Here is a 13,003-nt window from a genome sequence, read left to right as displayed (position 1 = left end):
GTAAAGTCTGCAGACAAAACAGAGCAATGCTATGCTTCTTCACTTTGGTGTATTTTCTGTTTTATAATGACAGTTTAGTATAATGCCAGTATTCCAAAGCTTCACAATTCCCATTTAAAAATGTTACATTTGAGAGGGAAAAAATACTGTGAAACATGGCTATTTTAATTTATTTATGGCTTTTCCCCCTTTTTTCTGCAGGAAACTTCTGTGGAGAGAAATATTTTACCTATGGGTCAGAGATATCTTGTACAACTTCAAAGAGGTGATGTTCAAAATGTAAATTTTTGAATAAAATATATAGTTACGTGTGACATTATGCTTTGTTGTTGTTGGTTTTTTTGTGTGCAGTTTGATAATACTATTCAACAAATGGTTATAGGCAGACAGATTTTTTAACATTCATTAAACTTTTTTTTTGGAAAGAGCTACCGCTGGACATGAAACAGAGTTGAAGAACAATGTTTAAGAAAATTGGTTAAAAAGTTTAATATTTGATGTATAGTTAAAATATCATTCCATTCAATCCCAAAGTTCACCACTATGCAGACCATGAAACACTCGACGAAATGCATAGAAATATATTTAGTTTTTTACATGTTTGTTTATATTAACAAAAAGGTTTGTTTCCACACATAACAAAGCTAAAAAATTCTAAAGCTAAAAATACATCGTTTGTCTGCAATTTTGTGGAATCCCATCCCATCGATGTTTGTTTCCCGTCGGCCCGTTATGCGGTTACGCTTCGCATTCCACACAGCGTCAGTGGGAGTCAGAGCGTCTGTGTCCTACGGGCAGAATCTTTGATTTTTTATCAAAGGTAAGTTCCTCTCATATGCAGCGTTTCTTTATTTTTGAGTATAAACATGTTTTACTAGTGGTTTTCGTTTCCATAATTTGTGCATGCGCCATGATTCCCGCCTCAGACTATTGATGAGGTGAGGTGAACTTGCAGCTTTTCTTGTAACGGTGAAAGTTATAAATGAAAACAGCATCGCTACTTTATCTTTGTTAACTTACAGAAAGCGTGAAATTCTAGACCCGAACAAATCTTTTATTTTGTGGAACCTTTCTGGAGAGAGCTTTCTTGCTTTAGCGGACATGTCCCTTTAAACCCGAGAAATGCCCCCGTCCACGTTTTTTTCCACATGTTTTCCCCCACAGGCATTACAGGGCATATCCAGCTGCAACTAGGGCAGTCTGGTACTTTTTATTTTATTTTTTATAAATAGAAACAGACTAAATACTGACATATTTCACAAAACGTGCAACTTTACCTACCAGTTTAAGTAAAAAAAAAAATGTTATTTTTTCAGATTTAGATATTAACTATCGACAGATCAAGTCAGTTTACCATAGAAAGTATACAAGTCATTTATTTATTCGCAAATAAAATGTATCATGATTTCCACATCATTTTTAAGCAGCACAACTGTTTTCAACAAACATGTATGAGTTGTGCTGATTAAAAATGTTGTGGAAATCATGATACATTTTATTTTTCAGGATTTTTTGATGAGAGTTCAATGGACAGCATTTATTTCCAATACATTATCTTTTGTAATATTAAAACTATCACTTGTGATCAATTTAATGTAGCCTATATCTGATCAACAAAAGTATTAATTTCTCTCTTTTTTTAATTTTACCACAAATGTTTGAATGGTATGGTGTTTTCCACAAAAATGAAGCTGCAACATGAGCAGCAAAACTGTTTTCAACATTGATAATAATCATACATGTTTGTTGAGCATCCTAATATGAGAATGAGTAGTGACACTGAAGACTGGAGTAATGTCTGATGATAAATTCAGCTTTGATCACAGAAATAAATGACACTTTACTATTCACGTAGCGAACAGATGATGTAGATCACAATAATATTTCACTGTATTACATTTTTTACTGCATTTTTAATTAAATAAATGCAGCATTTATATATATATATATATATATATATATATATATATATATATATATATATATATATATATATATATATATATATATATATATAATATTTCTAATTGGCAAGAATAATAAATTATGTGAGAAAATGAAAGAAGCATCTTAACATGTTACAAAACATTTTTTTGTCGGTTTTGTTGCTAAATCTGTCGGTAAACACAGTTTAAACTGTATATGTGATTTATTAAATATATACTTTTGTTTTAAAGGGTGAGTCTACACCAAAAATTTCATGTTTATCATCATTTGCTTACCGTCATGCCATTCTACACCTGTAGGTCTTGATTGCATAACACAAAAGAAAATATTTTGAAGAATGTTGGGTAACCACAGAGTTTTGTGTGGACGATGTAGGCTATTTATTGACAATAAAGTAGGCCTATATCATATGAATAATGCAGTGATAACTGACAGCTTTTTAAATGTTTATCTTCTGCTCACCAAAGCTGCAGTTATTTAATCAAAAATACAGTTTAAACAGTAATATTGTGAAATACCATTACAAATGAAAACAGCCTTTTTCTATGTGAATATAGTAAAGTGTAATTTATTCCTGTGATCAAAGCTGAATTTATCATCATTACTCCAGTCTTCAGTGTCACATGATCTTTCAGAAATCATTCTCATATGAGGATTTCATAATCAAGAAACATTTATTATTATTATCTGTGTTGAAAACAGTTGTGCTGCTTAAAAATGATGTGGAAATCATGATACATTTTATTTTTCAGGATTCTTTGATGAGAGTTCAATGCACAGCATTTATTTCCATTTGTTAAATAAATTATCTTTTGTAATATTAAAACTATCACTTGTGATCAATTTTATGTAGCCTATGTCTGATCAACAAAATAATTAATTTCTCTCTTTTTTAATTTTACCACAAATGTTTGAATGGTATGGTGTTTTCCACAAAAATGAAGCAGCACCATGAGCAGCAAAACTGTTTTCAACATTGATAATAATCATACATGTTTGTTGAGCATCAGATCCTAATAAGAGAATGATTAGTGACACTGAAGACTGGAGTAATGATGATAAATTCAGCTTTGATCACAGAAATAAATGACACTTTACTATTCACGTAGCGATTAGAAGATGTAGATCAGAATAATATTTCACTGTATTTCATTTTTTACTGCATTTTTAATTAAATAAATGCAACATTTATATATATATATATATATATATATATATATATATATATATATATATATATATAAAGGAGTTTGCAGGTCTGTTACTGGCATAGTTACCTTCTACATCTTATTATATCTTCTCTGTTGAAAGGTAACCTGAACCTGGACGGCTGTTTCTCAGCTTTTCTCTGTTAAGTTGCACAATAGTAAGAAATCCACCACCAGCCACACACAATGGAAGTGGAAGATCCTTTATCGGCTAAGTTCAGGGCTCTGATTGAAGGGCTCATGGTGACGACGACCTCAGAGATAGTCAAAATATTTAGCAAAGTGCTGCTGGAGACCAGAGTGGAGATTACCCGGAGCTGGAGGGAGATCGATTTGTTGAAGCAGCATTTGGAGGAATCTGAGCAGCAAAAGACAGAGGCACTCTTTAGGGCTCAGAGGAGTGACTTCAAAAGTGAAGATGACGAGATGGAAGTGTCGTGTGGAAATTTTCAACTTAGTGCACAGAGCTCAAACGCTATCAGGCCAGGGGATGTGGTGAGTGGTCATATATTGTGCTGTCAATGTTTCCACTCGTTTTTAGTCTATATGTATTCAAACAGGGTTTCCAAAAACAACGGATAATAAAAAAAGGATTTTATTTATTTGGCTAAAATCTGCCTGGTTTTGGTTAAATCAGTGTTTCCAGTTTGTTATTATGGCCAATTTGTCATTTTACTGAAACCCCACTGACATTTTATTTATTATTTGTTTGTTCCTAGATTATTCATAGAATCATTTATGCTCTTTTGATAGTAAAAATCATGTTTTTTTTCCTGTTACAGGGACCTGGAGAAAGAGTAGATGTCTCAGTTAGGAACAGAAGTGTCAGTCTGGGCAATACTAAAGCCAGTGGACAAGAGACGCCACGGTCAATCAAACCAAGTACTAATTTTTAATCTAATGAACTTGAACTTGCAGCAATAAACAGACCACAGGAATGTTTTTGAAATATTAAATACTGTACTGTAATGTTTTTTACTCAAGTTTGTACTTAAAAATATCGCTAGTCACCAGTGATGGAGTACTTGAGTCCTGGACTCGGACTCGAGTCCTTTTTGTCTGGACTCGAGTCCGACTCGAGACTCTGTTCTCTGGACTCGTGACTCGACTTGGACTCGCAGACTCGTACTTGGACTCGCAGACTCGTACTTGGACTCGCAGACTCGTACTTGGACTCGAGGATATGTAAAATTGGACTTAAGCATTCATCAAATGAATTACGTTGTTTCTGACTAAATAGGTTATACAATTTTGATATAAGATGTTACACTTTTCCTGTTTCGGGCTCCAAGATCGACCGTGATCTTTTTTTTCCTCACAGACACTGCTACCGCTCGCTCTCCTTGCTTGACAACACACACACTGACGTCACTCACTTTATGCTGCATGTCTATGTCTGCCTATTTGGCATCAGACATCGACGATGTCTACGTACAGTGAAGCGAATGTACAGTGACGGGACATAACTGCCAGATTCAAACTGTGATTATTATTATATAATGACTGTGATATTTAAATACATATCATTTATAGCAAAACAATACATTTAGAGTTTGTAAAATACACAATGGTGTCTATGAAAGTAGAAGTAAACAATCCTTTCAAATGTATTTGCCTACACATTACAGGCCAAAAGTATGGACACATTACTATCTTTAATTTTTTTGAAAGAAGTTTCTTCTGGTCATCAAGCCTGCATTTATTTGATTGAAAATAAAAAATGATTTTTTTCAAAATATTGTGATATATTATTACCATTTTAAATATTTATTTTCAATTTATTATACATTAAATTATCATTTATTTCTGTGATCAAAGCTGAATTTTCAGGATCATTCCTCCAGTCTTCAGTGATCATGATCCTTCAGAAATCATTCTAATATTCTGATTTATTATGAGTGAAACAGTTCTGCTGCCTAATATATTTGGTGCATTTATTCAAAATAAAAACAGATTTTCAAATAATATAAATCTCCTTTACTATCATTTTTATCAATTTAACACATCCTTGCTGAATAAAATTATTGATTTATAAAAATAAAAAGAATGGCTGACCCCAAATGATTGACCAGTAGTGTACATTGTTGTTACAAGATTTCTATTTTTAAAACATTTGCTTCTTTTTCTTTTCTTCAAAATATCCTAAAAAATAAATGATCCTGAATATTCAGCTTTGGATCACAGAAATAAATGATAATTTAAAAGTATAATAAATTGGACTCGAACACGGGACTCAAGCCTCGACTCGGACTCGAACTCAGGTAATGGTGACTCGACATGGACTCGACTCGCACTCTTCTTTGGTAACTTGGACTTGGAATACTGGGACTGGAGACTCGACTCGGACTAGACAGTTGGTGACTCGAATACAACACTGCTAGTCACTAAGATGATAGTTAAAATGACCACAAAATATGGTCATTTTAACTATCATCTTAGTGACTATGACAGGCCACATAAGAGCTCCAAAGTAGTAATCATTGCTTGAATTTTATAATAAAATGAAAATAAAGCAATGATTACCACTTTGGAGCTCTTATGTGGCCTGACAGATCACTATAGCATCTCCTCAATTTAAGTGGTGCTTAAACCGAACATCTCTTCTGCTTTACTACTAGTTACAGCACAAAATAAACATGAATGAACATCAGCAGGTGTGTTGAAAGATACAGTACAACTTACCGAAATCTATATCATGTCTCATGTAATCGCTCAATCAGTGTTTCAGCTGTGGAAAGATGTCAGTAAAACAGCTTGTAAAAGGCTGTTACATACTCCACAAGATAGAAAAAAAATGCTTTGCTTCAAGGCTGTGAGAACAAAATGACATCATTCAGCCCTGCTTTGGGAGTTCTCTCTGCTTGTTTTATGACTGAGCACAATTTTTTTCTTGTGGATGTCCGATAACTATTGTGTGATTGGTCAGAAATTTAAAGTGGGTGGAGTCAATGTGGAGAAAGTTGTTTGGCACCTGGTTTTCTCGTGAAGTATAGAATTTACTGGCCAGAACAAACTTTGTTCTTTCGACCTCGAGAAAACAAACAGGTTTTTTTTGCGGAGTACCGTATTTAGCAAGCTTAAACACTGTCACGTAAAGCAGACATCTCACCTCTACCAGAAGTAATGTAATGTTACATTTACTTCAGAAAAGCCATTTAATGGCCATAAGCTTGTTATTGTCAGAGCTAGAAAATGAACTCTAGAGAGGAGCATTTTGCTAAATGCACTGTATTACAAATTCATTATATATATATATATATATATATATATATATATATATATATATATATATATATATATATATAAAATATAACTGTTCTTCTGTATTTATTGTATATTTTAAGAAATCAGTAATGAAGTTTTTTCATCAAGTTTTTATGAACTTTTATGAACAATTAAATGCTTATATTTATAAAATGAAGCAATAAAAAAAGTTGAAGCAATAAAAGTACTAAAACTAAAAGTTAAATAAAAATAAAGCTATACAAATGTAGAAAAAAACCAAATAAAAACAAAATTACTAAAACATTAAAATGAATACTGCAAATATAAAATATAATTAATAAATACTATAATATATAAATACAAAATAAAAAGACTAAAATAACACCATTATAAAATTTCTGTTTTGCAACCTGTTCATGTGCTCTCACTGAATTTTAGCAATCCTAATTTGTGCTTTTTTTTGTAGATTCATCAGGCCATAATAATCAGAAAAGCTATGCAACTGCTAAAAAGTACCAAGATACAGAATATATAAATACAAAATAAAAAGACTAAAATAACACCATTATACAATTTCTGTTTTGCAACCTGTTCATGTGCTCTTACTGAATTTTAGCAATCCTAATTTGTGCTTTTTTTTTGTAGATTCATCAGGCCATAAGATTCAGAAAAGCTATGTAACTGCTAAAAAGTACCAAGATACAGAATGCAAACAGCTTGTGGTAAAACCGAAAACAGTTTGTCCCTCCATGATGTCACAAGTGAAGGGGCAGAAAGCATCATCAAGCAAAACCACATCACAGCCCACATCTGAAAAAAAGAAAAAAAGAAAATTCTTCAAAAAGCAGAATCACGCAAATGACATTAGTGTTGCTCGTGGTCTTCGAGACCGACAGTACCTCAGCATGCAGAGGCAATGTCTGTGTTGTTCATCGGATGAGTGCGATAACCCCTCCAAAGCCCTGCACCAGGTCCCTAGTGTGTATATCTGCCGTAAATGTGAGAAAAGATTTAAAACGGACCTCCTGTTCAAGAGCCACAAGTGCTCAATGCCTCAGAATTGCAACAGGTGTGGGCAGATGTTCACTACTCTTCAGGGGCTGACCGCACACAGTCAGGAAGTTCAGCCTCAGTTTAGTTGCAATCAATGTGAGCAAATGTTTGCCACTCAGTGTGCTTGGACAGTGCACAAGAGGATCCATTCCAACCTTATTGTTCCCAAAGAAATTAAGGCTAAGAGGTTCGAGGTTCGTCTAGAGAGAATCTCTGACTCCCAGCTGGAGGCTGCTTTGTCCTCAAATAGCTCTCACTTTCGAAATGACTCTTCAAAACACAATCTTTCGACTGAACCGAATCTGGCTTCAGCAGGCACAACACCTGCATCTGCATGCGAGCGCGGTGCAGAATCCACAACGGTGAACGTACCTGAGACCAGCAAGACTCAACTAACACCCCAAAATGTAGCAGAAAGCCCAGACTCAAGAACAGGAAACATGTCGGATTCCAGTGTTGGACAGTCAAGTGTAAGGAAAGTATATGCCGTCATGTCAACTTCCTCTTGCCAAATTCAGATTAGTGAAGATGCAAATGAATTGGAGTCACCATCTGCACATGGAACTGAAACAGATGATGGAAAACATCCTAGTGCAAGCGATGAGTCTGGACTCTGCACTCCTCAAAGAAAGCGGAAAATGGCAGGTAATATTACAAAAATAGACAATGTAATTGTACTCCAATCAACATACAAAATGTGACTAGATTCAGTATTTTATCAGTATTCTTGTGCAGATTCATTTGTTTTTTATTTCTGTAGATTGTTCTCATGATGCGTACAATGGTGTGTTTCCTGTTGAAAATATTCTGAGATGGAGAAACAATAAGGTAGGAATAAAGTGATTTTATGCATCATCTCATGAGCCCTTAAATCATTTTGAAAAGATAAATGTCATCATGCTTTACTCTGACGTTCATTTAATTTTTTAAAGGGAAGAAATGAAGTTCGGGTCAAGTGGATGCCTTGCACACTGTGGTAAGTCTTCCTCTTCTGATATCACATCACCAGTAGCAATCGGCTTAACCCTTGTTATTTACATAAAAGTGTGAATCAGTGGTTTGTCACTGGAGTTGATGATGATGAGATGCATATTAGTCAAGACTCATTTGCGTTTCTATTATAATGAACCCTTAATTTAGACATTTTGCTATGGTGGCAGCTCCCAAAGCTTAAACTTAATTATTTTAGCCCTCTGGTTTGACTGAAAAAATGTATGTTTTGTTTTTTATAGATTTAAAAAATAAATTATTGGAATGGTGTAAAACTCAGTTAAAGGTTTTGACACTTTCTGTGTGGACGGACACGTACAAAATCATGGACATGATTCGAAAAGATTAAATGTTACTGAAAAAAACCTTGTATTGTTCGCGGTCAAAAAAGACTGAAAATTACTGGGAGATGAATTTCATCTATTGGAAACGTTTGGTACTACGCACACAAATTCTTACTGAAAGCTCTTTTTTGTTTTGTTATCAACCTCAAATTTGGAACACAGCAGTTTTTAGATTCATTTTCTCAAAGTTTTAGAGTAAAACATGTTTTGGAAATGTATATTTCATATAAAAATTTTAACTTCACAAAAATTGCATTTTTCACAATGAATGTAAAAGTTCAATTTTTTAAAACTTTTTTCACTTAATCTGCGAAGTGTCTCCTTTAAATAGACACTGTCCTTAAAGGGTTAGTTTACCCAAAAATGCAAATTCTCTCATTAATTAATTACCATAATTTTGTTTCAAACCCATAAGACCTTATTTTATCTTTGGAACACAAATGAAGATATTTTTGATGAAATCTGAGAGCTTTCTAAACCTTCTGTAGGCAGCAACTTTCAAGGCCCAGAAAGGTAGCAAAGACATTGTTACAATAGTCCATGTGACTACAGTGGTTTAACCCAAGCCTGCAGTCTCCCTCTCATTTACTGAAGCTTTCGCGCCTCGATCGCCCCCCGGTGACCGGTCCCAGTATAGCCGCCCCTCTGTGATTTCTAATGGACGCGAGGCAAACTAAATAATAAAATTACACTTCAAAAATTTTCCCCCAAAGTTAGTTTATGTCACTGAAGGCAGTTATCATCACGATGATTTCATTTCAGGTGTTCGTTTTAAAAATAAGTTTACTTTGAGTTAGTTATTTGATTCTATAAAAACGGGGGTGTGACGTCATGATTGACAGCTGAGACTGACGGCTTCTCTGAGTGAAGTTGTCACTGAGGCACTAACGGACTTTTTTCTAAATTTTTGGGAGCAGATTAGAGCTTTAGCTTTAATTTCTACATTTCCATAACTGTTTATTTCACACCAACATTATTAATTGTTCTGCATCTGCGAGAGTGTGGGCGGGCTTTTGATATCGCGACTGTACTTCCTGCTCTACTTCCTGCGCTCTACTGCGCAACTCCGGTCCCGAAATCGCTACTGCGCAGACTCGGTCCCAAGATGTCCGCGCCGTGCAAGGCTGCCTGAAAGCTTCAAATATGGCAAGCGGAAAAGGATGATGTCGAGTCGTCCATATTTTTTTACGGTCTATGGTTTAACCTTAAAGGTCCACAGAAATCAAAATTTTAAGTTTTTTAGCCTTTAATATGACTGTGTTAGCCTTAAAGTTATGAATAAGCTGGTATGTTCCAAAACTATGACAACATTTGCATTAAGGAGATATAAGCATTCAAAATGTACAGTCTCCCACTTCTGTTGAAGCGAATCTCAGATTTTGGAGAACTCATCGCAGACTTCGCTTGTCAAATCTTCTGTCCAATCAAAATGCTCTCTAGAATCTAAAGCCCGCCCCCTACACTGCCGAAGCTAAGGTTGAAATCGGTCATGAGTTTACACACATTTACTAATTTCTACATGATTAAAGGCACATAGCACACTATATATGTGATAGGAAACGATTCAGTGTAAATATGCTTTCATTTGAGCCAAATAAAGTCTGCTTTCCCGTTAGTTTCACGCAGCAGCGTACACACCTCATCGGCTCTGGTCTAAATTTAGACTACAGACACGAGAGCGCAGCACGGATCATATGCGCGAGTCCGCGCCAACAACAAACATATTGACCCATTTGAATAATGATGGTAAACGGTGTTAGAGGAAACTGGCTTTACCAAACAGAGAAGGGTCCGCTCTTGCGCTCTAGTCACACTGTATATTAACGAAACGCTATTGACTGTTTCAAAAAAGGGGATGAGCTGCTAACATCTGAAGCCGTTTCAGGGGAAATTACGTCAACATATTGAATAATGCGGTGCGTTTCAAGACACTTCAGTGGGCCTTTAATGTTATGAATCGACAGGAATCAACGTCTTGTACGATGTTGATGTTGTAAATACAGTGCAGCGGGATCCATTTTCTATACCAGCCTCATTATTGGCCCCGTTGTCACCTGAGCACCACGACGCATGTGTGTGATGCTAATGCAAGAGCTGGCCAATAATGAGCCGGCGTTCTGACCTAGAAAATGGATCCGCTGCACTGTATTTACAACATCAACAGCATAGGAAACGTTAATTCCCGCTGCTTCATAACATTAAGGTTGAACCACTGGAGTCACATGGACTATTTTAACAATGTCTTTACTACCTTCCTGGACCTTGAAAGTTGCAATGACATTGCTACCTATAGGTGGTTTAGAAAGCTCAGATTTCATTAAAAAGATCATAAATTGTAGCCTGACAAGCCAGACCTATATCAAGATGTTTGGTCTGGAAACTCACCATTGGCAGGGCTCAATCCGAGGTGCAGGATAAACGGTTGTCTTTCAAACTCCCTCTGCACGGCATGCATGCAATAGGATAGCGCTAAAAGCTTTTGCCGTATCCGGTTGGCAAAACTCCGAACACATCTTCCCTTCTTAAGAATGACTTCAGTGCCATTCTTTGTTCTTTTCTCAGAGAAAAGCTCAACTCCAAGTCCTCCAGAGTCGCGGTCAAAGCTGATTCGAAAGACCGCCGTTCACCAGTTTCTGTGTTTACTAGTAGCACGCAAGCGCAACTCTGCCGTCATTATTTTAAGCCCCGCCCACCGACTCTATACACGATGTGATTGGCCCGATCAGAGTTTGGCTTTTACAGCTCAGAAGTGTATTGAGAGTTGCTAGACGACACTCGCGGGCAGATTAGATTTGCTTACGCTAGGGTGTTTCTAGGCTACATAAATTGTGTTCTGAAGATGAATGAAGGTCTTATGGTTTTGGATTAGTAAGTAATTAATAACAGAATTTTTAGTTTTGGGGTCAACTATCCCTTTAAGTCTGTGCTCCAAATCATTCAAGATTCATGACAGTTTAGGAAATGTAATTTCAAGGTCCATGCTCAAAAGGGAATAAATGCCTAAATACAGCACAAATATAATTTAGTACCAGATCCCTTAAAAATGCAAAATATTAAATAAAAACATTGGACTAAAAATATATATCCATCATTTAAAATAAATAAGACACACGAACAGCACCAGAGGGTTCAAATAAATTTAGTTTAAAACTTTCAGAAAATATCCCTGACATTTTAATTTCTTAACATGTATATTTTGACATTTTCTCAGTGGGGCAAAGTTTCAGAACACGTGGGAACCAGCAGAAAGCTTTCCAGGCTATTTGGAAGACAAGAATGAAGAGCCGAAGAAAAACTAGAAAGATGTTAAATGATATATAATGTTCAGTATGCTTTTATGAAGTTCTCATTTTACACTATAAGAATGTATGCTTTACAGTGCAGTTTATTTAATGAGTGCTTTCTCGCCGTGCCATTTTCCCCTGTAATATACTGTGGTTGTAACCATACAGTCACCCTTGATGGATGAGTAGTGACGTTAAATAGGTAACATTACATTTCATACATGGTATTAAGTGCCTGGGATCAAAATATCATTATGTAATAATTTAGTTTATGACTGTTGAATGTTTATATTTACTTCTGTGCAATCCGTAATTAAGATTGGTTGCTTTGGTTATGTGTTGAGCAGTGTTTTAGATGTTTTTATACCCAACAGTCTGGTTTTATAATGCTAATAATTGATGAAAATAGTTGTGGATTGTTTTTTCCTAAACACTAAATATCAGTTTTTTTTAACCCTATCCAGTTATTGAGGTTTTTTCTGCCTGTTTTGGACTTCTTTTAGTATACTAAAGAATTATAATGTCAATTTGTTCAGTTGTTGCAACAGTTGTTGCATGCTGGTAAAATAATAGTGGTAGATGTATTGAAACACCCACTAAATTGAATAAACCATTTTAAACCTGCAAGGCGTTGAAACTTCTACCCCATCCAATACTCCACTATTTTCTGTCAGATTTCTCTGCCTGCATGTTACTGTGCTCTGGAAAAAAATCACATCATAGAAAACAAGGTATGTTAAAAGTTAAAAACTAAGATGCATAAACAGGAAACGCATTGTAAATTCATAAAATGTCCTGCTAACCAAAATTAAATGCTACTTCTTAGTCTTCAAAAAGCTATTCTAAAAATCAAAATCTTACATCTTTGGATCAATTAAATGTTTATCGATTTTTTAAAAAAAAAATTTTAATTTATTTTTTTTTTTTTACCGTGTTTCAGAATCAGAACAAA

At 35.1% G+C, this 13,003-nt stretch overlaps 1 protein-coding gene across 1 annotated transcript; it reads left to right on the top strand.

The window, feature by feature from the left end:
* The first annotated feature begins 395 nt into the window (after positions 1–395).
* On the top strand, positions 396–12,664 carry zgc:66472 (uncharacterized protein LOC327494 homolog). The gene is made up of 7 exons (XM_067441177.1): positions 396–820; positions 3,259–3,650; positions 3,938–4,037; positions 7,026–8,078; positions 8,194–8,261; positions 8,366–8,409; positions 11,979–12,664. Exons 2-7 carry the CDS (start codon positions 3,342–3,344, stop codon positions 12,064–12,066), a joined length of 1,662 nt encoding a protein of 553 aa, XP_067297278.1. The 5' UTR covers positions 396–820; positions 3,259–3,341; the 3' UTR covers positions 12,067–12,664.
* Positions 12,665–13,003: the final 339 nt, after the last annotated feature.

This window comes from Pseudorasbora parva, chromosome 4 (genome assembly GCF_024679245.1).
Source record: "Pseudorasbora parva isolate DD20220531a chromosome 4, ASM2467924v1, whole genome shotgun sequence".
NCBI classification, from domain to species: domain Eukaryota; kingdom Metazoa; phylum Chordata; class Actinopteri; order Cypriniformes; family Gobionidae; genus Pseudorasbora; species Pseudorasbora parva.
This window is presented reverse-complemented; position numbering and strand designations above follow the sequence as displayed.